Here is a 25,883-nt window from a genome sequence, read left to right as displayed (position 1 = left end):
TCCGCGCGTCGGAGATATATCGATACTTCTCGAACTTCGGATTCAAAATCAATTTAAAGTTCGATTTGATTTCGAATCTGGCGGTCGCACGCGCGGGGTAAATAATTTGAAATTCAATTTGCACATTTGATGCGAGATAAGAATTCAACGCGCGAAAGATATCGCGCCCTTGGACATTTTGATTTTTATCGCAATTTTAGGGAAACCGGTTTGTTGTGCCACTCGTTGTCATGGTTAAATCGATCGTGGTATCACTTTGCCACCGCAGTGTACTCTCCGGGCGTTGCTACTTTTTGCGCCGAGACTCGCGGGATTCACGAAATTCACGTACTAATGTAAAAACAAAAAAGATACACGATGGTAATTTGAGCTGAGTTGACTTCGTCAAGACAAATTCCAAGATCGGCCGATCGATCAGGCCGCGATGACGTTGGCGCTATCGAGGGTAGATTACACGACGGTGGGAGTCACCTCACGTGGCACAACTATCATATTTCCGCCTAACGAGGCAACGAAGCAACCGCAAAAATTCGCCGTTGCAGATCACGACGGCGTGCTGCATATTTATGGTATAAATGTATATATATCCTCACATTTCGTTGCAATTCAAAGATCCTAACGAATGAATAGTGATTAATTAATAAACAAATGATTTAATATCAATTTATAATGAATTAATTACTCTGATGACGATGTTAGTCGTAATAAGTATAAAAAAATACTTTAATATGGTAATTGTCTTTAAAAAATGTTTCGATATTAATGCCTCTATTGAGACAAATATTATAAGACGAGATATGAAGAAATAATATACAAGATTATTCCTTTCTTGGCAGGCATGAAAAGGGGGGAGCTGCAATTGTCGTTTAAATCCTTGCCCGGCCCAAAAATCCAGAGAATGGTCCTCGGTGGCTCGATAGGTATGGTGAAGGATAAGATTTTCATTGCGTATGGTAGCTCCGTGAAGGGATTCACGAGAAAAGGCAAGCTGTTCTTAGAGTTCGATACCAGCCTTATAGATCCGATTTCCGCGATGTAAGTTCGCTCACGCTTAGCTCACACACCGCACGAATGATACCTTCGACGTACTTCGTAATCCCGTTACCGCGTTTATCATTACGAAGTGTCCCCACGTAGATACGTCCTCGGTCCTGATCTCGCGGCGTGCGCGCGTGATCTTTATCACCGATACCGAGACTGCAAGGACGCCGATTCGTATTTGACTGGAGAAACCTTGCACGACGTCGTGCTCTTGCCCGGAGATGGCAACGTGATGTACGCTATTCTAGCCTGTGCTGATTGTGCGGTAAGACATCGCGATAGATTTTATATAGAGCATGGATTCGAGGATCCGTCCGGAAAGCATCTCTCAGACTCGAGTCAAGAAGTGCGGTAGTCTCAGCTGAAGAAGCTGTATCTTTAAGGAAACAACGGTCGATTACTTGATTTCGTTTCTATTCTTAAAAATTACCATTAATATTTTCATGATTTTACCTGGGATATCTTTTCATTCTTGCAAAGTTTCTGCAATTTAAGTCTCATTTCACTTCCGAACAGAAATTCACGGAGATTCGAGGATGGAGTTGTTATTTTTTAGAAATGCGTCTTTTTTTGTAGCTGATTCATTCAATGCAGCTCTGCTTTCCAGGTGCGCGTTTTGCATGGCACAAGTAGTCCAACAGTCCTAAGATTGCCGAGCGCTCCTACGGTGCTTTCCATATACAGGTATTATTAATCTTTTACCCATTGCATTTCGAGTGAATTATTTTGTGTTATTCATCCCACAATTCAGAGAGGGAGAGATATACTCGAGGGACCGCGTTTTGGTCGGTACCGCGGACGGTAGAGTCGGACTACTGATCCTCCAGAGCAACAAGACCCTCCGAGTCACCTGGCTGCTGACTTCGACGGGCTCGGAAATCACTTCGTTGGATACTCATCAGTTACAAGACGGTATAGATATCCTCATTGGTCGACAAGACGGAGTCGTCGAGGTGTACTCGTTTCCCGACGAGGACGTATCGTCCACTCTGCGTTATCACTACGTGAGTAACGATAGCCGCATTCGTAGTTTTCACCGAATTAAATCATGCTAGTTCAGATATGTATCATTACAGAACGCCGGTGAAAGCATTAGTACAGTCGTGGGCGGAATAATCGGCATCGCCAATTATCCTGAGGTTCTCGTCACGACTTACTCGGGCCGAGTATTCGGATTGACCACCGGTCCTCCTGGTCTGCTAGAAGCGGGACAGAGCGACGTCGGATTGGCCAGGCTGAAGTTGGAGATACAACAACTGCAGGAGAAGCTCAACGAGGAGAAGGAGTCGTCCAATTTCATGCCGGACCCTCTGGCACCTTTGATATTGGCAGTGAATCATAAGTAACTGTAGCAAAATTATTTCTACAAATATAAAACTGATTAATCGGGATTGAAGTTGCAACTGAAACCAATTCACAGAATGGTGCTGCACAAAGAAGACGCTTCGTATTGCCTGTCCGTAGAACTAGACGCGTCAATCGACAATATTCTAATACAATCCGATACGCCCGTCGACCTGTTGGAGACGGAGAGCAATAGCGCGGTGGTCAGCTTGTCCGCTTGCGATCCTAGAAAGGGCAATTTTGTTCTTGCCACTTATCGATGCCAAGTATACAATATACGCGATTCTCTGAAACGATACAGAATCTTTTTGAATTTTAATAATATCTCTAATAAGAGTATGAGCTTATTACGAAATATAATTTACAAATAGATCAATACGAATCGTCTGGAAATGCGACTGAGATCCATCGAGGGTCAGGCGGGTACCTTGCAGATCTACGTAACGTCTCAGGTATTTTACACGTCGCTTTTCGCATCCTATGTAGGTGTATTCACGTTGTTAATATCTATAATAATTCTCAGATACAGCCGAAGCGTTGCCGTAAAATCTCAGTTCCTATTTACGCCTTATCTCTGCACGTCAGGCAACACGATGATGATGACACCGCATCCAGTGGTCCGTTTAATGAATTGAAACTAAACGGCAATTTCACTATTGCCGAGGTACGTTTCTTTGTCCTGTTAATCTTGTTATGAGAGAAACGGTTTTCCATGTTCTTTCCATGGATCTTCTCTCTAGATGCACGCGTGGCTCTCTTTAGCGTTACCCGATGTGCCCGAGAGACCTCGTATCCACGAGGGTGAAGCTGTTTTAGTATATATCTCGTCCTTCATCGGAACGGTCCTCAAATGCAAATACAAGTAAGTTTATAACGTAAAATCAGACCTGCATTCGTCATTGATCTTTTGCTAAACTGCAGGAAAGGGAGCGCGCTTTTTCTCGGCGAGAATATATCCAGCATCATAATTCTCCGAGATATCTTGACGAAGGAAGCGACGAAACGAAAGATGAAGCTAGACGTGTTCTGCGGTAATTTATCGATGATTATTGCGTTTCTCTTCGAAGACGCAAAACGATCGAAAACGTAAATCTTTCCGCAGAAGTAGCAGAGGGAAGTGTATCTAGAGTCTTTGAGTTAATTCTCCCGCGGCTGAACGCGGCCTACGATTTAATTCAGAAGATAAAAATTCTGGACGCTCTCGGAGAATGGGAACTCCAATCCAATCCGAGGGAGAACTTGTGTTCCGAGTACCAAGAGCTGTTGGAGAAGGAGACGGAGATTAGATCGCTTATGGCGAAGGACACCGAAATCCTGAACAGACTGCACGCTATCATTACCGACTTATACGTAGATTGGGAACGAGCAAAGCGATCTCGAAGGTAAAGATGGGACTTTTTATCGTGGTCTAATTCTAACAATACGTTTCGTGTAATAGGATTAGTAGCATTGAGGCTACGGCGAGGTTAAAAGATGCCCTCGAATCCAGGGATTTGGCTACCATCTTGCAAATTTTCATCGATAAAGCCGACGTAAGCGTGCCGACTCTGATACCCGCTGCTATTTAGATTCGGAGATTGCGAATGAAGTGGACCAATGTATTTCTATAAACACGTTGAAGTAAAAAATATATTTCTTAACGTCGATTCACGATATATATAAACCGCTAAATTGTACAATTACACTATTGTACAATCCTAAGTTTTAAAAATGTACAGTATTACGATTAATGTTAATTACAGTATAATGCGCATTCGTGTGTGTATGTATATATATATGTAAATGATATTGTTTCTTCATGAATCTTGGAACTATTGCAATACAATTTAGTTCTCAACTCAACCTCATACAAATTACTTACTCGCTCTTAAAAACTGGAAAGTATGTTACGCATTATCTATGTCGCAGAGATTTCGTGTTATTCTTTTTTTTTTGCAAAGTTCCAAGGAATCCACAAAAAACTGGGATATCGTGGAATGAATAAAAATTATTTATTCATTCTTATATTTATAAGATAATTCATAATATATTTATAAATATTTATAGATATAAATGAGTAAAAATTTTAACTCACGATTTCACTGACAGAATCTAGGATTTTGCAATCACAAGTAAGATTGTGAAATTTTTATTCCATAATATCCGTTTTTTATGGATTGTCTTGGAATTTTACAAAAAAAAAACCTAATTACAAAAAATCCTTGCAACATCTAGGCAGTGTTAATGCAGTTTACTTGCCAAATCTTAAATTGGCATTTATCTCCGGTTGTTCGTTTTCGTATAAGAACAAATGCCTTCTAGATCTTACAATACTTATAAAATTATACTTGCACGTAATTTCTTATTTCAAAATAAGTTATAATCGAATACATCTGATCTTCTGTTATAAAATTAATTTCATAAAACGTAATTTTTGTATTACAAACCGATTTTGAGTGCCGATATTCCATAAATGATCAATCTTGTCGTTCAGTAAAATATGTTTTCTTCTCTTAAAACTTCCAAAATTACATAAAAAAATATGGCCTGCAAAAACATAATAGATTAGTCGAAAGAGATCTTTTACTATCGATCGAGTCTTCATCGAGATATAATTGATTCTACTCACATATTATCAGTCGGTCGCACAACCGCTTCCAGAGGATCTCTGTCTGCGGTTACAGTATCCTCTGTGGATGTCACGGTGTATTCCAAGCTTTGTCCTGTATGTGGCAAAATGCTTTCCGGATTGTCATCCGGCGGGACGATTTCTACAACACCCGTCGCTTCGACCTCCAGTTTCAGATCTCTCACGAGATCCTGGATCGTTTTTGCCTGCGCTCCTTTATCGCCCACCAACTCCTCCGTGTTCTTCCCCGTCAGGATTCTGTTCAGCGACTGCTTGTCATTCGTTTTCGTTCGGGAGTGCGTCTGCATATGTCTCTTCATGTCACTTCGTACTCTGAACGGCTTGCCGCACACCTCGCACGGATGCGGCTTCTCGCCGGTGTGTATGCGTCGATGGTTCTGCAAGTAGCTGCTCGCGCGGAACGTTTTGTTGCAGTAGTCGCAGCGGTAATTCTTCTCACCGGTATGGATACGCCTGTGCACGATCAATGAATATTTCCGAGCGAACTGCTTGGAGCAAAATTCACACTGATAATGCTTCTGCTCCGAATGGATACTCGTCGAATGATACTTTAAGTCGCCCCATTGTCGAAAGTGTCGCCCGCATTCCTCGCATTTGTACGGTTTGTCACCGCTATGAAGTCTTTTGTGTACCTGTCAGTCGCAACCAAATAGTTAGATTTTTATATATTGTTGGTAAAATTAAGTATATCCCTTGCGCGAACAATGCAATCGATGCTTACCTTCAACGCGCTAGCGGCAAAGAAACGTTTACTACAGATATCGCACTGATGCGGCCGTTCCCCGCTGTGAGATCGCATGTGATAGACTAAGCTATTTTTATGGTGGAATAAACGATTGCACTGGGTACACGTTAATTCGTCACCTACAAAAGAATATCGTTTTTAAAATCCCTCTATCTTCAGCGCGTCGAAGAGTTTCCGGAGGAAAAAAAAGGGATTATACAAACTTGACTTTCGCGTTTTCGGTGATTTCTTTTTTTTGGCCGTTTGTGGAATGTCAGTCTTTGCCTTCTCGTCGGAACTTTTATTCTCGCTAACGGCCGGTGGTCTTATTTGTTGGTCCCTCTGTTGTACCTCTTCCGTGACACCGGTGATGGTCCATATAGTCGATTCGTTGTTCGCACTGGATAACGGAGAGTTCGTATCGTCGTCGATATGCGCCCCAGTTTCTTCCACTGCAAGCGAAAAAAATCAATTACACGTGCATCGCAAAATTAAAAAAAAAATGTTAATGTCAAAGATGTTCTCTTACCTACGCCTCGAATACCCTCCATAAGATCTTCGGGTTCACTGAATTCCTCGATCACAGTATTGTCCAGAGTGTGTACCGTTTCCGGCACTGATATCGAGATATTAGTATTAGTCGCTTGAGCTATTCGCGTCTCTTGTTTTACCGGTTCGTAATGCACCTACAAAAATTATTCAATTATTCTTCATTTCGTAAAAATACATACGTATTAAAAGGGTCTAACTAGTCACTTTTGACGATGTATACCTTTAAATGCTCGAAGAACTTCAACTGACTGCTAAACTTAGAACTACACAATTCGCACTTGAAGACGTTAGCCTGAACTTCGCTAGTCAACTCAATCGTCGCATTATCTCGACTCGATTTGCTATTGTCCTTCCGCGCCGCGTTTTTCTTCGTCTGCTGTTGCTTCAGTTTACGAGGTATCCTCTTCTTGTGCGGCAGAGTTCTCTTGGGTCCGGACGCCGACGTGGCGTCCTCACTGCTTTCCGTGGAAACCTCAACGTCGTATTCGCTTTTAACGTTGATGAACTCCTGCTTTACGTTCTGCGTGATCCTCTTGAAGGGTTGCAGAGGTGGGTACACGGACGGAGCGGCGTTCGGTTCTGGCACCGCTTGAGTGGCGTACACTGGCGTCAGGGTCTCGAGGTGCGAAACGTCCGGTAGAGTCGGGTCCTCGTGCTGCGACTGGATGTGGAGTTGCTGCTGCTGCTGGTGCTGCTGCTTCTGCTGCTGATGCAGCTGTACCGCGACCAGGGCCGCGGCGAGTCTACGGTCCTCCTGCATCACACAATTCACATTCTACGTGCAAGGTAAAAATATACAGTCATACGGGCATTAAGTAGCATATTACAACCTCTGTCAATTCGTGCGGCAGCAAGTCGTCCGCCTCGTAATACTGCGTGCCGGTGCCGTAGTCCGTGCCGACGCCGGCGTTGATCATGTCCACGACCATGCCCTCCGAGATTAGTTCGCCGTTCAGAGTCAGCAACGGCACCCCCTTGCTCAAGGACTCCCCGTCGGCCCTCTGGATGGTGATGTACTGAGCACCCTCCATTCCCTCCAGGAGCACGGCTTGCGCCTCCTCCGTTGTAACTTCCATAACTGAGTATTCTGGATGCAACGACTAGTAATTGTTCTTCTCACAAGCTTTCACCTATCTACAGATGCTAAACCTGGTGGATCATAAAGAAGAGTACAAGTAAAACATCAATTTCCTTCGACTCTGTGCGATTAAAAGTAATTCAAAGCTAAAACAGAATACAAAAATGTTAAAATTACTATCTATTGTTGTGTAACAATTTTAAAATCGTTCTCATGTTGTAGTAATAGTAATTTTTATTCACATCAACGAGAAAGTCTATACTTTACGAATTTACTGAAATATTATTGTCTACCACTGCAGTGGAATCCACACATTTTCAAAATAACACACAATACATTTTCAATATTACCCTCAACAATAAAATAACAAGTTTGCTTAAAGTGTTAACCAGTCATTAATCTTTTTATCATCGTGTGACATCGCGCATTATTTTTACATTCTGTATATATACACAGTGACGGTATATACAGTAACTTTTACTTAAGTCAACGAGAAAGTCTGTATTTTGCTTTTCACGCGCAATATAATATTCCTCAAACTCTTTCACCACCAAGAGGCTTTTGTCAGCGCTAAAATCATCGCGACTAAGATTAAACGATACCCCGCCTTATCAGATAGCGGGCTCTAACGAGATAATACAATCTTTTTAGCGCTTCTATTCCAAGCGAAGCAAAATAAAAAGAAAGAGAAAAGTGATTCGGTCCCGAAAATAGTATCAACACCGGGCGCGCCGGCGGAGTTTGAATTTGGCGGGGGGTGCGTAGGTACTTGAGCGACTTGTGACAGCGGGACCAAGGTCACCGCACCCGGACCACCGCATCGGAAAATCACGGCCGCGCCTCATCGATACGCGCCGCGCGCGCCCGAACGCGCACGTCCTCACCTCCGTTTAGCGTAATTCACGCGCCCGGCCGGGCTCCTCGTCCTCGTCCCGCGGACCGCGGGCGACATAAACAAAGCGAAATATTGAAACACTGTAGGGCAAAATGTGACAACAGTGCTTGGCTCTTGACGCCATTAGACATTAGACCGGAAGCACCCCTCCCACGCCGCCCGCGCAACGTCGGTCAACGTACGCGCGAGAAGGCGACGGAAATCCCTAGGGCCTAGGGGGCGACCGTCGCGTGTCGGCCGACGGCGGTGCCCCGCGATTTTTTTCGCTCGCCCGCGGCCGCGGCGGACGCGATCCGATTTCTCTCCCCTCGCGCGTCGCTCCTAGCTCGGAGAAGAAGCGAAAACGCGACGGCGCCGCCGCGCGAGACTTCCCCGGGTCCGTTCCGCGACTCTCGGCGGTCCCCGCGAGATATTTCTCGCCCGCACCTTGGCCACCGTGGGCCACCCTTGGCGATCCTGGAGCTGCCTGCTGCCCGCAGCGCTTCCCCCAAAGCGGCAGGGAGATGGGGTTGGGCGGGGGGGCCAGGGGGGTGGCGACCTTCCGGTTTCCGATGGCCGTGCAAAATATTGCGAAATGTCAAATTAGCATACCCGCGACGAGGTGCGCGTTGTTGTGCGCGACTCCTCGGCGTTTCGGCGCGGCCGCGATCGTGCCGGCGGTCTATCGCGGCCGGTGACGGTTCGCGGCACTCGGCCGCCGCCGACGGGACGTCGTCGTCGTCGTCGCTGCGAAACGGTGAGCCGCCCGCCGCGCGCGTCATACCCGGACCGACGGCGGGACTGAAGGGGTTAAGGAGGAAGCCCGACACCTAACACCTACGCTCTGTCACTCAGCTGATTCATTCCCCCCGCCGCCATCGCGCGGCGGCGTCTCTCTTTTTCCCTCTTTCCCAGTTTTCCCACTTTCTCTCTCTTTCTCTTTCTCTTTCTCTCGTGCTCGTGCACGATCACGATAGTGCGCAGAGATTTCTGCCGAGTTTGACGTTTCACACGGGCGAGGAACGCGCGAAGGAACGTGGCCCGTTGAAGGAGAGAGATCGACGGAGAGCGTCACGCGAGCGTATCGTGTTTTTGTACGAGCGAGCCTTGTAATTGTGGCCGAATAATTTGTAATTTCGCAACACACGAAAGGCCTTTACTTTCTAATACAAATTGATACGCGCTTCTATTTCATCGGCAGAATGCCAGCAGAAATATAGCAGAATTTAGTAAGAAAATGTAATGACGGATTTATTGAAAATTGAAACAAAAAAATCTGTCATTTTGTGGAACCATTTGAATGGAATAAATGATCGTTTGACCCGCTCTGTTTAAACGGTTACGAAATGACAGATTCTGCTTGCAATCCGCTGTCAGATCAGCGGACCTTGCTGGCGAAACACGACTTTGATGCAGGCGCAATTGTCGCTGCGACGTCCAGTTTTCAATGACAAATGCTCATTTTCCAGAACCCAGAGCTGGTTGCAGTCTGAAATTATCATGTGACGATACTCGAAGCATCCGAGGAGAGTGATGGCTTCGATCTGCCGACGCTGGAGATTATGGATATTGCCTGTGCTGACCTGCCTGTACGCGCTGCTTATCGTCATACTCGTACCAATCTTGCTAGTCAACTCCGTCAAGAATGGCTTTAAGAAGCAGGATCAGGGTGCGCTGGTGGGTGGCGCCTTCGTCCTGCTGGCGTTGCCCATTGCCTTCTACGAGATTGTGCAGCACATGATATACTACACGCAACCTAGGCTACAGAAATATATAATAAGGTGAGCTATCTCTTTCGCCAAAAAGATTCGCTGATTTAGCTTTAATATTTTTCTTCAATTATAGGTATTAAAAATGTTCTTCTTTTTTTCAGGATATTATGGATGGTACCCATCTACGCTGTGAATGCTGTAAGAAACGTTACAAATCCTTTTCGCCCCAAAAGTATGCCAATATTTGCTCAGTGGTTTAACGAACGCTTTCTATTTGTACAGTGGTTAGGTTTGGTATATTCCGAAGGAAGTATATACGTGGACAGCTTGAGAGAATGCTACGAAGCTTATGTAATATACAATTTTATGATGTATCTACTGGCCTATCTGAACGCTGATCACCAATTGGAGCATAGACTGGAGATCTCGCCTCAAGTGCACCATATGTTTCCTCTATGCTGCCTTCCCGATTGGGAGATGGGCAGAGAATTTGTACATATGTGCAAGCATGGGATTTTACAATATACAGCTGTTAGGCCTATATCAACTTTAATATCATTGTAAGAAATTGCGATCGGTAGAGATCTCTACATCTAATATTACGCGTTACAACATTTATAAGTGTATATTTTCATACTTTTGTAGCATATGTGAATTGAATGGGGTCTATGGGGAAGGTGAATTTAAGGGGGACGTCGCTTTCCCGTACATGATCGCTCTAAACAATCTGTCGCAATTCGTCGCCATGTACTGTCTGGTACTCTTTTACCGTGCCAACGTAGAGGCCTTGAAGCCAATGAAGCCGATCGGGAAATTTTTATGCATCAAAGCTGTCGTGTTCTTCTCATTCTTGTAGGTATCGCTGTAATGTAGTTGTAGTGACTCGGAAAAAATGTATAACGAGATGTAAAAATATACATTGTGCTCTCTTGGTTACAGTCAAGGAGTGTTAGTAGCTCTCTTGGTGTATTTCGACGTCATATCGAGTATTTTTAATACGGATAACTCGGACGACATCAGGAGTATATCGTCCAAACTGCAGGATTTCCTAATTTGCATAGAGATGTTTTTAGCCGCGGTGGCGCATCACTATAGTTTCTCCTATAAACCGTTTGTCAATTTGGCGCAGGGTCAAGCATGGTGGGATGCATTTAGGTATGCAAAACAATTAATAATGAATGTTGAAGCACTTTTGAACAAGTTAAGGTATACACCTTTTAATTTAAACAAAAAAAATTACATTGGCACCAGCACCGAAATTACATCGTACCTTCTCTATAAACTAATATACGTTTGCTTTATCTTTATAGAGCAATGTGGGACGTTTCTGACGTGCATAACGACATAAAGGAACACTTGGGCGTCGTCGGTTCGTCCCTAAGCCGTAGAATACGCGGACGCGGTGCATATCAGCAGGCTTGGGGAAGCGCGACGGAGCGTACGTCGCTCCTGCCTGAGGCCACGGTGGTGAACCAAGCCAGAAGCGCACCTGCCTGCTCGTTTTCGGGCTACAACACCGAGGCCGGACTGAACAATAATCCATCCGTCGGGGAATCCGAGGAGGCGACCGCGAACGCGCTGGATAACAATAATGCCGTCAATACGTAGCCAATACGTCCGAATCCGTCTGCGTGAAAACGGTACCCGGTCGAATCTGTTGCCGAGACAGACCGGCGTACTTTAGCGAATATCGAACTTTCATATGTTAATTCTAAGGGAGGGAGGGAAGGGAAGTATATAGTTTTGCAACAGCATTCTTCAGCGTACAATTGTACAAATCATTATGATCACTTATTATACCACATGCATATCGCGTCGGGACGTGCACGCGGTGTCCTGGGACCGCGGGATGTGTTCGCGTGAATCGATTCGGTCGATCGATGGTCGATTCTGAGACGACGAACAACAATGTCGAAACAATTGTATTATTGTTGTATTTGACATTTTTTTTCTGAACTTGAATAAAAATTCTGGATTTTTAAATATCAGCCGAAATTAATCGGAATATCTTGAGATCTCGTCGTCCATTCTCTCCACTGAACGATCGGCTTCGAATCGACTGAAAGGATTTCTGGAGAACATCCAGGGTAGTCGCAGGGCATCCTGTGGCGCGATGCGATCTACGATTTAAGGAATTTGATACGACGAACGGTGAATTTTGTGAGAAACGTGAACTTGCTTGTTACGTTTTTACTTTGCAATTCGAAAGGCACTCGTGCAACTTGTGTTACCAAATGATATAGTACCAAATACGATGTACATACATTTATATACGTATACGTAGAGAGAAAGAAATGTGATCCCGTACGTTTTATGTTTTATCACACGTCCGACAGATGTATTTTTCTTTTTCTCTTGATGTATCGATCGGGATTTTCAACCCTTTATGTATATCTATTATCTATATTCTTTCTCGCTTTATATGTACACACGCGAATATATGTCGCACTCTGTATATTAATTTACATTTATTTTACGATTATACTAAGTCAGAAAGAATAAAAGCTGTGTACGTTTGCATTGACCCTCACAAAAAACTGCTCCAGGAGTCCGTTTTCACACCAAAAAAAAAACCACCCTTTTTATTTATGTATCAAAGGGAACCGATCATCGCGTGCGCTTATATTTTCGAGCGTGTGAATCGTGTTTCACACTGGGTCACGTGTCATCTTGCGTTTTCCCGCGCTCGTAGCGCGTATAACCATCGACCCGGCTAAAATATCTCGAAAAAGCGTATCGTAACTTGAATTTTTTTTCTTCAAATAATTTCGGAGCGGCAGAAATCGCAGGAGTTTATTGTGACGGCTTTCTCTTGAGATAACGATTCCCGTTTTTATTGTACTTGCATTGTGTCTCATCGGATACTGCAATACGATACGCACGATAAGATGTCGAGTGACAGCGTCGAGGTGGAATCGTTGCGAGGAACAACGCGGAACGTAGAGCAAAGGATGAACGGGAAGGCAAGCGAAGAGCACGAGGAATGTCAGTATTTGCGGCTCATCGAGAAGGTTCTTAAAACTGGAACGAAGCGGGGAAATCGCACCGGCGTCGATACCTATTCCATCTTCGGCGCCCAAATGCGATTCAGCTTACGAGACGGCAAGTGTGTTTTATAGTTTTACCCAGGATATACTATCCAGTCCACTTGATAGAGCAAAAATAGCCGGCAATAATTTCCAGGCACGACAGTTGTATCCACAGATCCTTCGTGAAGCATCCTTGCGAAGTTATTTATAATTCTTCGTATAAAGAAGTCGATAAGTTTTCTTTGTTATTTCTACCTAGATATATCAGATCTGTCATCGGGTACATTTTGCAAAATGTTTATCGCATATTTTGTTGGCAAATTGCTAGCAGAAATATAACAGAATCTGCTGGCGAGATAAGAACTTAATACGTACGCGGTTAATACCGATCTGTCACAATATCCTCTTCAAATCTGATAGCATTGTGCTAACGTTCTACTTACTGGATACAGGTGTTTTCCCATTACTGACAACTAAAAGGGTGTTCTGGCGAGCAGTGGTAGAGGAATTATTGTGGTTCATCAAAGGATCGACGAATTCCAAAGAGTTGACGGACAAGGGTGTTCACATTTGGGACGAGAATGGCTCCCGAGCTTTCTTGGACTCCAGCGGCTTCACTGACAGAGAGGAAGGTGATCTGGGACCTGTCTATGGTTTCCAGTGGCGGCATTTTGGTGCCGAATACAAAGACATGCGTACGGATTACACAGGACAAGGTACTCTTGACAGAAGTTTTCTTTAAAACAAGAATCCTTCTCTTTTTTTAGTACATTCGTTGAAAGCAAAAACAATGCAGTTAAAAATTAACTGTATATTTCTTATTCTAGGAATAGACCAATTGAAAGAAGTTATCCACAAAGTGAAGCATTCCCCAGACGACAGACGCATAATAATGTCAGCCTGGAATCCGGTTGATATTCCAAAAATGGCACTGCCACCGTGCCACGCTTTTGTACAGTTTTACGTAAATAACGGAGAATTGTCCGCGCAGCTTTACCAAAGAAGCGCGGACATGGGTCTAGGAGTGCCGTTTAACATAGCGTCGTATTCCTTGCTGACCTATATGATCGCTCATGTTACTGGACTGAAGGTGAGGATCGAAGATATACTCACTCCGCGCTCGGAAAAATTCTAGACGAGTGTTGCTCTACTTTCTATTTTCTTTTATTTTCAGCCAGGAGAATTTGTACATACAATGGGAGACTGTCACGTCTACGTCAACCATATAAGCGCCCTTGAGGAACAGGTAAAACGCGAACCGCGCGAGTTTCCAAAATTAAGGGTAGTTAGAGAAGTCAAAGACATTGACGATTTCACTGCCGAGGATTTCGAATTGATAGATTACGAGCCATACCCCAAGATCTACATGAAGATGGCTGTCTGAGCTACCTGTCGCTTGAATAAGCTCGATCCTCTGGAAAGATCTATGTGAAATTTACATTTCGCTCCCGTAACACTTCCGTTTAACGAGGCATTATTGATTTTCCTGTTTAACGTACTCAACTAATAAACCAATGAGCTAGAAGCTAGCCTTTCTCTACAAACTAAGTATTTATGATCGGTACACCGATTAAGTGGTAGTACTTTCAATTACAATATTTTCGATTTAAGAGAGACGTAAAAAAATTACCTCTAGTAGTTCGATTTCTCATTCTGTGTGTACGTGTGTGGGCTGATGGTAAAAGTGATGAATATATTTTATATTGTAACTCCCTAGCTACATATATATATATCGTAAGTGAAGTCTTATATACGCATATACATCTATGCCTGTATGTATATATGTGTATATTTAACTGAACTTTACTTTCTAAGAAAAATTATATTTTCAATAAATCTGTATCTTAAGTGTAGATCAATATCTTCGATACCCATCGTATGTGGGATTCGTGCATTATCTATCACGATTCGTCTCTTTATTCCAATAAAAATCATCGCACGCACTCTATTTCAACTCCTATATTACACAAATTTAATTTTTCGGTCGATTACACGCGATCGACAAGCATGGACGATCGTAAAAGGCCTTATGTAAGCAGCTTCTCTAAGTATAACAAAATTATGTAATTCTATATATATGTATAAATTCGTTATTTTTATATAAACCATTACGATAAACATTGGAAATCGTTCCTGCACTATGAACAAAGAATTATCTCTAACGAAAATTTCTCAGATACAACTTTTATTGGAAATATGTTCTTATTTTTAAAATGCATTATTTTTTTAGACCAACTCCGCGTCTCTCCTACAAATATTTCAATCGGGGTAAGAGTATAGCCAAGTCTATTGCATCATTTATTAATAGTATATTTTTGCTACACGGCAATTTCTCTTTTTTTTTTACGAGGTGCAGGAGCAACAAAAAGCTCCGTTGTGAAAAAGCGATCTATACAAAATTTAGAAACAATTGTCGATTCTCACAACGATCCGAGAGAGAGAGAGAGAGAGACGTCTTATACAATATTCCGTAAATCTTTCTTAGGGGAGACTTTTGTACGTCAAAGGCTAGCACATTTGTACATCATTGGACTGTGTACTTAACTGATGCAACTGTTGAGTAACCGCCAATGTGCCGCATTCGTTCACCGTTATGATCACCCAGATAACATCTACGAAAAAGAGATACGGGTATTTGTTGCGAATTATGACTAAAATCAAATCGATCGGAGCGATTTAGAAAAAGGATCAACGAATTTCATCATAGAACTCAACGGATCAGCGAACAATGCGCATTTAACGTTATCAGTTTAAGATATCGACAAGATAAGTAAATATCGCAGCTCGCAACTTGCGTGCGCATCTCAATTAATATACAATTAGAGCTTTCGATAAGATAAATTATCCTTCCTGGATCAAGGTTGAGTTACCGCTTCTATATCAGCGGAACATTTATTTCTTTCTTTCGATACTACACGCTCCTAAATTTGCCGATCCTTTTTCTATGTCACGCTCTTTATCGTACGCAGAAATGCTGCGTAGAATTCGTGACGTACCACCGAAGTAGACGCCGTTCGACGTCATCATTCTCCATTTACTCTGATGAACGCCGGTTTCGGCCGGGCTTTTCAACGTCACGCTCAACTCCGTGGTCTCTTTGGGGGCCAGCGGTGGAACGGGTATCCGCGCGCAGCCCATTTGCACGCCGCTGGAATGCTGCAGGTGAATCCCGCTGGGCCACGCCTCGGTGCCACTGTTCTGCACGCGCCACGACTTCTGAAAGTTTGTGTTGGGCGGCACAGCCTCTCCCTCGCCGATCGTGCTGTCGCATATCAACGTCATGCACGGTGTGTTGAAGGGATTCCCGAAATCAATGTAGCTACAAATTGCCGCTTGCAGATTCCTGAAAAAGAGAAATTTTATATTACCACAATATCCAGCGGGAAGAAATTCGGTTTATAAATTTAAGCGACAAGAGACTCAACCATTTTTATAGTTCGTCTCAACGTAACAATGACGATCATTCTACTTGATCGGTTTGTTATTTGCAAACAATTACAAGACAAAAGCAAGGACACCTAGATGTGACAGGAGCACGCATTTGCCGTACGACACATCTTCTACGACGATTGGAACGACAAATCTATATAAATTTCGAAATTTTTAAATCAACGATGTTAATTGTCGTTAATTAAGACCATCCGACTGTTAGCGTCGTCGATCACTATCGAAATGTTCATTTTACTCTACGGCTTCCATTTAAAGAGCCTCCCTTCCCTTCATCCTCGAAATACGAAAACATACATATTCGGGCCATTTAAATCGCCAATTTAAAGAGCACGGCCCAAATCAACCGCGAACAGTTAGGCTTTGAAATGGGACACTGGCAATATGACACGGATTTACCAAAAGCGGGACAATGGCATCTCGCGGGGAAGAAAAGAAAGGACGAAAGGAAGACCGACACGTATCGCGAGGGGTTCACCTCGAACTGGGGAAAAGAAAAGAAAAAAAAAAGGAAGCCTTTCGCAGTATAAACATGGCGATGCGAGGTTAGGTGCGTGGGCAGCAGCGCACACGGACGGCGAGAGGCGTCCCGAGACGAGGAGGGACGTTACCAATTGTTCATATCGAGGAAAAACGCGGCGGTGGTCTCATTGAGGTGGCTGTCGGCCAGCAGCTTCTGCAGCTGCTTCACCAGGTCGTCTTTGTCCGTGGTGCCCAGGCAGCTGAACTGGTGCAGCAAGTGCTGGTCCAGATCGTTGTCGAGATCCATGATCGCTGCGCTTCTCGAACGGTGTCCTCGCACAACGTGGTGGCTCAATGCCCCATGTGACGGGCCGTTTAAGACTGTCAACGTGTTGTTAACCCCGTTCGCTCTTCCTTCTTCTTACTTCGCCTCTTCTTCGTCGACGTCGTCGTCGTCGTCGTGCCCTCAGTCACGGATTTTAAATGTCATTCTCCCGAGCCGCCGTGTCCGTACTGTGCGTATATCTGCTGCGGTACCGAGTCCAGCGCCGTCGAATTCTGGAACCATCCGGAACCTTACAACAGAGGGTTCCCCGTCCCCCTCCTCTTCGCACCGCGGAGATAACAGGCTCACCATAATTTGGACTATACGGCATATAGAAAAATTTGAGCGGGACGCAAATTGATCAACAGCTATATCTTGAGTTTTCGAGAATTGAGTGTGATCGGTTAATTTTCTCGCTGCTTACGCTTACTGGCTAAGTTTTGCTACGTATCATTGGCCCTTTCTCTTTCGCCCCCCGGTCTCGTTTCCGTTTCAAATTTATCATTTCGATCTTTCTCGATCTCCCTATTCCTTCTTTTGGCTCGATCGCCGTCCTCCGCGTCAAGAGGACCCGTCCGCGTAATCTCGGTCCGAGCCTGGGCCCTAGTGATTCGACGTCACGCTCCTGCGCGGTACACTCCGCGCGAGAAATCGAATCTCTCGCGCGACAGTCCGCGTACTTAAAAAAACGATGCGATAAGCCGTCGCGCGCACTTACCTTGACCTTGTCGTCGCGGAAGGCTGGAGCTTCTCCTGAAAACGATGCACAGGCCCGTATTTATCAGTTTGTTCTTATTTCAAGGCCGTCTTAAGTAATGTCTTAAGATATGCTACTAATACGGCTTTGATTTTAACAATTAAGAATAAAATATTGTTAAATACAAGAACGAATTTTGAATACCGGCCACAGAATTCAGACAATTTATCGGGAATTTCGACAATCAGAGAAAGTGTCTCTTTCAAGAGGCCTGTATCTCCAAGTTCTCGGACCGAGGGAAAGTTATACTGAAACTTGGATCGTGGACACACCAGTTTTGCATCCAAGTTCATGCAGTGTGTCCACGATCCAAGTTTCAGTAAAGTAACTGTTCCTCGGTCCGAGAACTTGCTTATCCCACTTTATATATATCTCTCCTTTCTCCTTCTTATCCTTTCAGTAACTTTAAATAACTCCGCAAGCAGCTCCGAAATATTCTTTACTGCTCTCATTGTATTGTTTATCGCGAACGAGCTTGCGCGTTAAACAATGTAACATTTTTCCCGCTATCTCGAGACACGGTAGTGTCTCGCGCCAAGTACACGCGGAGCGAGACCGACCGTGACTCATTTACGCGACGCGATCTCGAGATTACAGATAAATGCGATAGCCGGAAAAAAAGATATTAATTTACATCTCTCGAACATCACGTACGCCGTGTATATATATATATATATAGTCGAGAGGGTCGAGAGTGTAAAAACACTATTTTATTCAGGTACGCAGGAGGTACACTTCGTTACCATCCTATTTTACGAGAAATAAGTAAATTATTTTCGAATATTTTTAAGTCATTCGCCACTTCGATCAAATTCTGATTAATTCAAAGGGCAATTAATTCAATTGACAGAATTGTTCAAAGTAAAATTTCCAATGATAATTCCTTTAACAAAATACTGCGGGAAAAGAAGAAAGAGTGAAAAATGCCAAAAGTTTATTTATTGCTCTACGACGCGGCTATACGAAGAACGGAGCTCAATTGCGCGTGTTCTTCTCAGCGCCGACCGATTGGCCAATCGCTGAACGCAACGGCGTCGACGGGGTCGCAGCTCGACCGGGGCTCTTGTCCGCGACTGTACCGACGCTCGCGGTGCGCGTGCGCGGCGCTCGCGGCGCGGGACAGCCGACGTTCGAGACAAACGAGCGGCGCGTACACGGCGCCGATCGTGTGGTGACGGACGCGCTCTCTCCGCGGCCCGCTCGATCGCGAACACGGGGAGAAAGAGAGAAAAAAAAAAAAGAATATAATCGTACGGTCCAATTTCGGTAAGCGTGCTGCGTGCTGGGCCGCGCGCCGAACGTGCGCGACAACGACGTGTGTCGAGATCGGCTAAACGTGAATCGCGAAATATGAATGATATATGACGGAGCGCGTCTGAGGCTGGAAAAAAAAACGGAGCAAGCTGACCGAAAAAGTACTCGCGCACTTCCCCCGTCTCCGACGATGATCTCGCGCCGATTGATCATTCGATTGAGATAAACGAACGAGGAATATCGGGGCTATCTCGCGCGAAAAAACCGAAAGACCGCAGCGAACGGAGGCAAGGTAAAGGGGACGCGTTTCGCGAATCGATGATGTTTGATTCCTGCGACGCGAAATAAAACTCCGCATATACAACAACGAGATGCGCTCCGGGAGGAGCGCTTTAAAATATAAATCACGCTTGTTTTTAGCCTAGCCGCATATGTCGCACGCAAATGTCAGACTAATCGTCTGTCAAACGAGAAATTAGATTTTAAACGCGCAGTGTGTACACAATACTAACTTAATCATCATCTCTCCGTTTAATTATTTTTTGAGGAACAAGTCGATTAAAGAAAATAGAGTCGCGCGCGTTTATCTACAGAAAAATTAATTAATTTGATAAAAAATTAATTACAAGTTATACATTTTGTTCAGCTAAACTGTAAAACGCTAGATTCTTACGAGCTCTATCAATTTTTAATCTCAAAATTTAAATTCTTTTGCGTTCAACTTTACGGACAGATTTCTGCTAGTTTTCTCGCTTATCTATCATTTTGCCAATTTTTTATAAGACGACCCGCCGACTCGAAATCAGCAGCTCGAAGGCCGACAGGATGATCGGGCCATCGTCAGGAGCAGCCGGCGAGGTTACCGAGAGCCAGTGCTGCGCCTCCTCCAAGCGGAAGATCTTCGACGACCTTGACGTCGACGGGTCCAAGCGAAAGATCTTCGACGAGCTGGACATCGACAGCTTCTGCGACGAGGTACGCCAGACAGGTTGCAAGCACTACCTCCAGGAACTGGAGACGCCGGTGGAACTGGTCGCTACGTCGAACGAGCTCATCGCCAACGCGGCGGCTCTCTTCTCGCCGATGTCCGCCCAGGAGGCGATCGAGGAGTCGCAAGTGGCGCGTCTGGAAGTGCTGCTGGTCGATGGCACCAACTGCACCTGGACGACCGTGTCGGAGCTGGAGCAACAGCAGAATCTGGACGTTCTCGTGACCTCGTCCTCTTCTTCGTCGTCGTCCTCGTCGACGTCGTCCGGATCCGCCGAGCGTCATCCCGCGGAAACCTACGCCGTCGAGGAGTTTAATTATCAGCCGGCAGTGCCCGCAAATTATTGGGAACCGGTTACCGCCCCCGTAATCTCCGAGGTAATCTCGCTCGCCAATCTGAACCCGCAGCAAAGTAAGGGAACGACAGGTAATAATCAGCAGCAACAGCAACAGCAACAGCAGCAACTGCAGCAGCAGCAGCAGCAGCAGCAGCAACAGCAATTCGAGGATCAGGAAAACGGGAATCTATCGTGGCTGCTCGACTTCAAGCTGGACTCGTTCATCGAAGCCGCGGACGATAGATCCGCTATGGGACTTAGCGCGGCAACGAAGAACAATTATTGCGGTGAGAAAGGTGCAGGAGGAAATAGACGTTTGAAACGATGCTTTCGCGAATGTTAGAGTTAAAGAAGAATAAAGGATTTTTGCTCTTCGGTGTTAAATTAAAGTCTTTGCCTCGTTATTTTAAACGGATAGATCGATAAGATGAATTGTGAAAAGAGGGGTAACTTTCCACTTGCGAGTCTTTCCGAAAAACGATTTTGTCTTGCTTAAATTATGAATAGGAAAATGCCTGCATACGTTCCGCTAATAGAATCTACGGTTCCGCGGGTAATCGCGCATTTTCAGGCAACAAGAATAAACCGAACGGAAGGTCGCATGGCTCCAATTACGTCAACGACGTCAGAAGAGGACACGGCAGTCACGAAAATTCATCGGTGTATCGACAGGACGCGAATCGGGCGACTTATCCCACCAACGGAATTGACAGCCGGAATTTCTCGTCTGCGCCGACCAACGGCCCGAAGAAGCCACCCTTCACCTACACGGAATTGATAGAGCACGCGCTGCGAGAAAAAGGCGAGCTCACCGTCTCCGCGATTTATCAGTGGATCTCGTAAGTCTCGGCAGAAAAAGTTAATTTATTATTACTATTATAGTTGAAGCTTTGCTGGCCGGCGTGCTGTAGCATTAGCAATTTTTGCATTTTTCCTCACACTTCCTTTTATAACTTTCCAATTAAATCTCTCTCTCTCTCTCTCTCTCTCTCTCTCTCTCTCTCTCTCTCTCTCTCTCTCTCTCTCTCTCTCTCTCTCTTTCTCTCTCTCTCTACACTGAAACATATTAATTAAAATAAATATATTTTCCTTCTAGTTTACTTAAATATTTTTTACATATTTCTTTTTCATAATTTTAGACGGAATCGCAAATTAAAATAAAACGAGCCCGCGATTAAAACCGACAAATTGAACTTACGAGAGAAAAAAATTTACAAGTTTTATTTGAAGAGTGTACGAAGCGTCTTTCTTAGTTGCGTATCGGACGCGCAAGGGTTTTTCTACGAATTTACACGAACGTAGCCCGCTGATCGGGGGTGGGTCGACGGGGGGGTGGGCTACTTGTAGATGGTACCCATTGGTACCACTACCCCCGTTGCTTGGCACCACCTGGCACTAACTCCTCACCCTTCAGGCAGCCTTCGTTGCAGCCCTCAACACGAATGCGCACAATTTACCGCTCCTGTGCCTTCACCTGTTCGATCGCCGTTTAAGCTCCTTGGAAAAGGCGCATATAGATCATTCGAGTTCAGCCGCGTAGGGACCGCTCGAACAATCGAGTCAAAAGAAATATCTCTGATAATTCTGCACGAAGACCTACAAATATATACATGTGTGATACTAAATATATATACCTATATATATATATATATATATATATATATATATATATATATATATATTCAGTATTACACATGTATATATATATATATATATATATATATATATACACACATACTGAAAATCATAAATATTGTCTTCACGTTTGCGTTATCTGAGACTATCGATTATGACATTATGCATCAGATTATAACGATATAAAATTAAAATGGCTTTCAAGCTTAAGGGTTGCATTTTGAAATCATGGGTGATGTTAAAAGTATCGCGACTTGGAAACAGATTCGTTAAATTGTCGGTATAAGCGACGACATTCGTCACGATCATCGTGATCAGCGGTGCGAGTAAACGCACCATTTAGCATTTCAAATGCACCCTTGGCTCAAATGTCTTTCGCGTTCTCCACCGAAACTCTCGTGAAATTAATCGCGATGGGGGGGTGCGTAACGCACCGTGACATCGCTGCGAGCAGGTGAAGGAAACTAGTTTCGTAGGGACGCAAATTGCCGCCGTACGTTTTTACGTGTAATATCCCTTAATCACGTTCCCTTCAATTTGCCTATGTAAAATAATTGTAGTAGCTCCTGCAAGTATTATTATAACTATTAAAAATGTACGAAAATTTGTTTCGGGTGAATATATATAAATTGATTATATTTAATCTGTACAATTAAAATATTGAATGTATAGGATAATTTTACATCGTTTTTTCAGCGAGCATTTTCCTTACTATAAAAGCAACGATGATCGCTGGAAGAACTCCGTCCGGCACAATCTCTCGATAAATCCGCACTTCAGGAAAGGATCGAAAGCGCCTCACGGGGCAGGTCACCTTTGGGCGATCGCGAATCCTGGCGATTGCAGACCCCGTCCATTCGCAGTTAACGGCCTAACAAATACTACACCGGCACGACAAGTAGCGCAAAACGAGTGTGACGAGTCCCGGAGTAACAGAATCATTAGGTAAAAAGTCCACTATACGATTCCTCGATAAGTTTTGCAAAGCTATATACAACGCTATTGCTGAACGAGCCTCTTGACGTTATAGTGAAATCATGGACGAGGTGGAGGCTGCGACAGCGAGTATCACACAGCCGAATTCAGAGGACACCGACGGTATGCTGAATTCCGTGACGCTCGAGCATTCCGCCGAGCAAATACTCAACGGTATAAGACGCGAGGTGGAAGTGCAGTATTTAGTTCCCATGACGGTGACCAACGATTCTGAGGCGAGTCAGCAGAACCAACAAGCGACACAAGCGGAGCTTCAATGCACGTTCAAGGAAAGTGGTGAGGCACATCGTTAAATCGTTTCGATATTTCTTTCAGGAATTAAATGAGACTCGATTCGGCATTGGCAAAGCGCGAAATTTTATGTAATTCACAGATTTCCTGAACCCGGTGTCTAAGGAGGTCGTCGCCGAGGAATGCGGACTCGTGAGCGAGGGATATCTGGTGACGGATCTGAATCCGAATAGTCTCGGATTAAACGTGGTCGATCCCGAGATCATAGGATCGGAAAATCTCTTCGGCGAGGAGCTCAACTTCCAGTTTTACGAATTAACGTCGCCATCGCAACTGCAGTCCGCCTGACACACGGAGGGCAACAAACTACGTTTTATCGTGATCGACGAACTTCAGACACAGAACGCGTGGCCGCACGATGATCGCGACGTTACCGAGACCGAGAGAAGCGTCTCGGATCGGGAAAACTCGCAGAGAAAATCACCTATCGGCGATCGGAACGACGTGGAATGCACGATAACGCGAAGCTGATCTTGTTAGAGAAATTTTCACAACGACGATCGCGGAATGTTCGATTATTTATTACGCGGCTGCTAGAATAGCTAGAAGCTTAATTGAGCCAGCTGAGCCAGTTAATCGATATGCTTAACGAATGGATAACGAGTCAAGCGCGGTACAATTATGAGAAAATCATGTCTCTCAAACGCAACATAGTTTGACGGTTTGATAATTGTTGTAATCACCGAAGGACTTTTAGCATGGCCCCCCAGAGTGAGATACGAATTAAACAACGCAATTACATATCGTCCAACGTGTGCCTGGTTAAGTGTCTTAAGAGGAGCGTCATTTATCAACTATGCATTAGAATAATTTCTTCTAGTCTTTTGCGAAACAGTGTGTAATGTTTTTTGTATTAGTAAAGAGATAAGTATGATATTTACTATTGCGTATGTGTATATTGTCCCTGAGATTTATATTGCTCTCTCGCTGAAGTGAAAAAAATGCGAAGTGCCCGTTGGAAAGTTTCTACTACAAAGATATGTTTCTGTAATGACGTAAAGCAGAGAAAGCATTCGAATATCTCTTTTGATCATAGCCAATTTCACAACTTCGCGGTATCTCGTGCCGAGATACGAGAACGCTGATTGCTTAAATAAAATGTAAAAAAAGTGTTGTGGTTTAATCACATTGGTCGTTCAGCTTCGAAATAATCGCACCTGAAAGAGCGCTGATAAATTACAAATTTATTAGCTATATACAATTAGAATGTTTTATATTATACTTGGCGAAAACTATTCAACAGGTCACTATTCTACAGGTTTCGTCGACTCGGTCGCTTCCTCTTGACTCGCATCGTTGGACATTTTTTGGACCATGCTCGTTAATTTTTCCAGTTTCGCCTGCTTCTTAGCCTCCTTCTTCTTCTTCTTTTCCTCCTTCTCTTTTTGCGCCAGCATCGTCTTGAATCTCTCGTCGTAGGGCGAGATCTTGAAGCCAAAGTGCTTCCTGACCTCCTCCACCAGGCGTTCCTTGCGCAATCTAGCAGCCTCCAGCTCGGCTTCCTTCTTGGCGATCTTCGCATTCAATTCGGCCGTCCATTCATCCATCTTCGCCAGCTTCTCAACTATTTCAGCCTCCCTGCAAGCGCATCATACATCAATATATTGTTCTAAAATTTTAAACTTACGTCCAATACTGATAATATCCATTTCTACTAATATAGATTAATTTTAATCTCAGTTTAGTTGATTTTTCATCTTTTTCTAGTTTTAAGAATTAGAAGACAAGTTAAACAGAGATTAAAGTTAATCTACATTGGTGGAAATGTACACGAGTGATACAATCGATAAAAGACATGCCTTGCTCGAACCTCCTCAGCCTTTATCCGTTTTGCCTCCTCCAGTTTCTTCCATCTCTCTTGAATGGACAACGGAAAGGCGACTCTCTCGTACTCCTGAGCATCCTTGACCTCTTCCGGCGTGGGCCACGCGAACCCGGCTGGCACGTCGATGCTTTTCAATCCGTACCTACCCAGCGTACGCTTCTTGTATCTCACCGTATCGTGATACCACTCCAGAGACTGTTCGTAAGGACGCACGCCCATGAGCACGTTCCTATGCGACGGATTCAGCCGGGACTTGTTTCGCTTCTTGGCGAGCTCCTCCTGAAACCGGGGATCGTCCGGGTATACCGGCTTCTCGTCGGCGGCGGTTATGTCGACGATCTCGTCCTTCGGCTCCGTCGACTCCGTGGCGAGGAAACGCCCGGCGACGGCGCCGGCGCCTTGGAGACGCACGTTTCGCCGAATAATGACATCGCTGATCCGTCTCAGGCTCATCGGGGACGTCAAGTCGACGTAACCGACGAAACGTTCGCGTAATCGCTACAAATTTAGGTTAGGTTAAAAGTTTAGATAGTCATAGATTTGCCAATGTATTATGGCCCTCTCACGCTGTGAGCGCGACATC

At 44.5% G+C, this 25,883-nt stretch overlaps 7 protein-coding genes across 12 annotated transcripts; 4 read left to right on the top strand and 3 right to left on the bottom strand.

Moving 5' to 3' along the window:
- Positions 1 to 118: 118 nt before the first annotated feature.
- Positions 119 to 4,188, top strand: LOC143906277 (BBSome complex member BBS7). 2 transcript variants are annotated; one of them, XM_077422244.1, is made up of 13 exons: positions 119 to 569; positions 837 to 1,035; positions 1,138 to 1,306; positions 1,649 to 1,725; positions 1,793 to 2,045; positions 2,118 to 2,383; positions 2,462 to 2,651; positions 2,757 to 2,837; positions 2,909 to 3,049; positions 3,126 to 3,247; positions 3,307 to 3,416; positions 3,488 to 3,767; positions 3,824 to 4,188. In XM_077422244.1, the coding sequence occupies exons 1-13, from the start codon at positions 425 to 427 to the stop codon at positions 3,951 to 3,953; spliced, it is 2,163 nt and encodes a 720-aa protein (XP_077278370.1). In that variant the 5' UTR covers positions 119 to 424; the 3' UTR covers positions 3,954 to 4,188. The 2 variants fall into 2 exon arrangements, with proteins under 2 accessions (XP_077278370.1, XP_077278371.1); XM_077422245.1 differs by having other exon boundaries at positions 440 to 577.
- LOC143906278 (uncharacterized) lies at positions 4,001 to 8,408 on the bottom strand. Of its 2 annotated transcripts, none has more exons than XM_077422246.1 (8): positions 8,253 to 8,408; positions 7,121 to 7,439; positions 6,511 to 7,065; positions 6,268 to 6,424; positions 5,963 to 6,190; positions 5,736 to 5,878; positions 4,994 to 5,646; positions 4,001 to 4,911 (listed from the first exon to the last, which is right to left on the bottom strand). In XM_077422246.1, exons 2-8 carry the CDS (start codon positions 7,364 to 7,366, stop codon positions 4,893 to 4,895), a joined length of 2,001 nt encoding a protein of 666 aa, XP_077278372.1. In that variant the 5' UTR covers positions 7,367 to 7,439; positions 8,253 to 8,408; the 3' UTR covers positions 4,001 to 4,892. The 2 variants fall into 2 exon arrangements, with proteins under 2 accessions (XP_077278372.1, XP_077278373.1); XM_077422247.1 differs by having other exon boundaries at positions 6,511 to 7,044.
- Positions 8,409 to 8,800: 392 nt separating this feature from the next.
- LOC143906279 (transmembrane protein 184C) lies at positions 8,801 to 12,458 on the top strand. Of its 3 annotated transcripts, none has more exons than XM_077422248.1 (7): positions 8,801 to 8,999; positions 9,712 to 10,023; positions 10,116 to 10,152; positions 10,237 to 10,514; positions 10,600 to 10,806; positions 10,894 to 11,109; positions 11,265 to 12,458. In XM_077422248.1, the coding sequence occupies exons 2-7, from the start codon at positions 9,776 to 9,778 to the stop codon at positions 11,560 to 11,562; spliced, it is 1,284 nt and encodes a 427-aa protein (XP_077278374.1). In that variant the 5' UTR covers positions 8,801 to 8,999; positions 9,712 to 9,775; the 3' UTR covers positions 11,563 to 12,458. The 3 variants fall into 3 exon arrangements, with proteins under 3 accessions (XP_077278374.1, XP_077278376.1, XP_077278375.1); XM_077422250.1 differs by lacking the exon at positions 8,801 to 8,999 and adding an exon at positions 9,054 to 9,471; XM_077422249.1 differs by lacking the exon at positions 8,801 to 8,999 and adding an exon at positions 9,054 to 9,481.
- Positions 12,459 to 12,604: 146 nt separating this feature from the next.
- Positions 12,605 to 14,407, top strand: Ts (Thymidylate synthase). The gene is made up of 4 exons (XM_077422254.1): positions 12,605 to 13,056; positions 13,436 to 13,699; positions 13,811 to 14,073; positions 14,158 to 14,407. Exons 1-4 carry the CDS (start codon positions 12,843 to 12,845, stop codon positions 14,365 to 14,367), a joined length of 951 nt encoding a protein of 316 aa, XP_077278380.1. The 5' UTR covers positions 12,605 to 12,842; the 3' UTR covers positions 14,368 to 14,407.
- Positions 14,130 to 17,442, bottom strand: LOC143906284 (protein ILRUN). Its single transcript, XM_077422256.1, has 3 exons — positions 17,042 to 17,442; positions 15,980 to 16,326; positions 14,130 to 15,595 (listed from the first exon to the last, which is right to left on the bottom strand). Exons 1-3 carry the CDS (start codon positions 17,197 to 17,199, stop codon positions 15,492 to 15,494), a joined length of 609 nt encoding a protein of 202 aa, XP_077278382.1. The 5' UTR covers positions 17,200 to 17,442; the 3' UTR covers positions 14,130 to 15,491.
- Positions 17,443 to 18,859: 1,417 nt separating this feature from the next.
- On the top strand, positions 18,860 to 24,228 carry LOC143906009 (uncharacterized). Of its 2 annotated transcripts, XM_077421745.1 has the most exons (6): positions 18,860 to 19,520; positions 20,012 to 20,840; positions 21,125 to 21,392; positions 22,885 to 23,133; positions 23,219 to 23,460; positions 23,558 to 24,228. In XM_077421745.1, the coding sequence occupies exons 2-6, from the start codon at positions 20,054 to 20,056 to the stop codon at positions 23,761 to 23,763; spliced, it is 1,752 nt and encodes a 583-aa protein (XP_077277871.1). In that variant the 5' UTR covers positions 18,860 to 19,520; positions 20,012 to 20,053; the 3' UTR covers positions 23,764 to 24,228. The 2 variants fall into 2 exon arrangements, with proteins under 2 accessions (XP_077277871.1, XP_077277872.1); XM_077421746.1 differs by having other exon boundaries at positions 18,860 to 20,840.
- Positions 24,229 to 24,638: 410 nt separating this feature from the next.
- Positions 24,639 to 25,835, bottom strand: Crif (growth arrest and DNA damage-inducible proteins-interacting protein CRIF). Its single transcript, XM_077421766.1, has 2 exons — positions 25,271 to 25,835; positions 24,639 to 25,049 (listed from the first exon to the last, which is right to left on the bottom strand). Exons 1-2 carry the CDS (start codon positions 25,751 to 25,753, stop codon positions 24,723 to 24,725), a joined length of 810 nt encoding a protein of 269 aa, XP_077277892.1. The 5' UTR covers positions 25,754 to 25,835; the 3' UTR covers positions 24,639 to 24,722.
- Positions 25,836 to 25,883: the final 48 nt, after the last annotated feature.

Source organism: Temnothorax americanus, unplaced genomic scaffold (genome assembly GCF_048541705.1).
Source record: "Temnothorax americanus isolate GAGA-0224 unplaced genomic scaffold, ASM4854170v1 Scaffold7, whole genome shotgun sequence".
NCBI lineage: Eukaryota > Metazoa > Arthropoda > Insecta > Hymenoptera > Formicidae > Temnothorax > Temnothorax americanus.
This window is presented reverse-complemented; position numbering and strand designations above follow the sequence as displayed.

What these genes read in the sequence shown, in the direction of transcription:
- LOC143906277 (XM_077422244.1), top strand. Translation starts at nt 425, where the DNA reads ATGACGTTGGCGCTATCGAGGGTAGATTACACGACGGTGGGAGTCACC. An exon ending in ATAGATCCGATTTCCGCGAT is followed by an intron (nt 1,036 to 1,137) that starts GTAAGTTCGCTC and finishes GTCCCCACGTAG; the next exon opens with ATACGTCCTCGGTCCTGATC. An exon ending in TAGCCTGTGCTGATTGTGCG is followed by an intron (nt 1,307 to 1,648) that starts GTAAGACATCGC and finishes TCTGCTTTCCAG; the next exon opens with GTGCGCGTTTTGCATGGCAC.
- LOC143906278 (XM_077422246.1), bottom strand. Translation starts at nt 7,366, where the DNA reads ATGGAAGTTACAACGGAGGAGGCGCAAGCCGTGCTCCTGGAGGGAATG. An exon ending in TGCCGCACGAATTGACAGAG is followed by an intron (nt 7,066 to 7,120) that starts GTTGTAATATGC and finishes CCTTGCACGTAG; the next exon opens with AATGTGAATTGTGTGATGCA. An exon ending in TTGCCGCTAGCGCGTTGAAG is followed by an intron (nt 5,647 to 5,735) that starts GTAAGCATCGAT and finishes TGCGACTGACAG; the next exon opens with GTACACAAAAGACTTCATAG.
- LOC143906279 (XM_077422248.1), top strand. Translation starts at nt 9,776, where the DNA reads ATGGCTTCGATCTGCCGACGCTGGAGATTATGGATATTGCCTGTGCTG. An exon ending in CTACAGAAATATATAATAAG is followed by an intron (nt 10,024 to 10,115) that starts GTGAGCTATCTC and finishes TCTTTTTTTCAG; the next exon opens with GATATTATGGATGGTACCCA. An exon ending in GCATGGTGGGATGCATTTAG is followed by an intron (nt 11,110 to 11,264) that starts GTATGCAAAACA and finishes TTATCTTTATAG; the next exon opens with AGCAATGTGGGACGTTTCTG.
- Ts (XM_077422254.1), top strand. Translation starts at nt 12,843, where the DNA reads ATGTCGAGTGACAGCGTCGAGGTGGAATCGTTGCGAGGAACAACGCGG. An exon ending in TACGGATTACACAGGACAAG is followed by an intron (nt 13,700 to 13,810) that starts GTACTCTTGACA and finishes TTCTTATTCTAG; the next exon opens with GAATAGACCAATTGAAAGAA. An exon ending in CTCATGTTACTGGACTGAAG is followed by an intron (nt 14,074 to 14,157) that starts GTGAGGATCGAA and finishes TTTTATTTTCAG; the next exon opens with CCAGGAGAATTTGTACATAC.
- LOC143906284 (XM_077422256.1), bottom strand. Translation starts at nt 17,199, where the DNA reads ATGGATCTCGACAACGATCTGGACCAGCACTTGCTGCACCAGTTCAGC. An exon ending in TTCCTCGATATGAACAATTG is followed by an intron (nt 16,327 to 17,041) that starts GTAACGTCCCTC and finishes TCTCTTTTTCAG; the next exon opens with GAATCTGCAAGCGGCAATTT. An exon ending in GAACGGCGTCTACTTCGGTG is followed by an intron (nt 15,596 to 15,979) that starts GTACGTCACGAA and finishes TCTTTTTCGTAG; the next exon opens with ATGTTATCTGGGTGATCATA.
- LOC143906009 (XM_077421745.1), top strand. Translation starts at nt 20,054, where the DNA reads ATGATCGGGCCATCGTCAGGAGCAGCCGGCGAGGTTACCGAGAGCCAG. An exon ending in AACGAAGAACAATTATTGCG is followed by an intron (nt 20,841 to 21,124) that starts GTGAGAAAGGTG and finishes GCGCATTTTCAG; the next exon opens with GCAACAAGAATAAACCGAAC. An exon ending in ATGCACGTTCAAGGAAAGTG is followed by an intron (nt 23,461 to 23,557) that starts GTGAGGCACATC and finishes TGTAATTCACAG; the next exon opens with ATTTCCTGAACCCGGTGTCT.
- Crif (XM_077421766.1), bottom strand. Translation starts at nt 25,753, where the DNA reads ATGAGCCTGAGACGGATCAGCGATGTCATTATTCGGCGAAACGTGCGT. An exon ending in AGGAGGTTCGAGCAAGGCAT is followed by an intron (nt 25,050 to 25,270) that starts GTCTTTTATCGA and finishes GCTTGCAGGGAG; the next exon opens with GCTGAAATAGTTGAGAAGCT.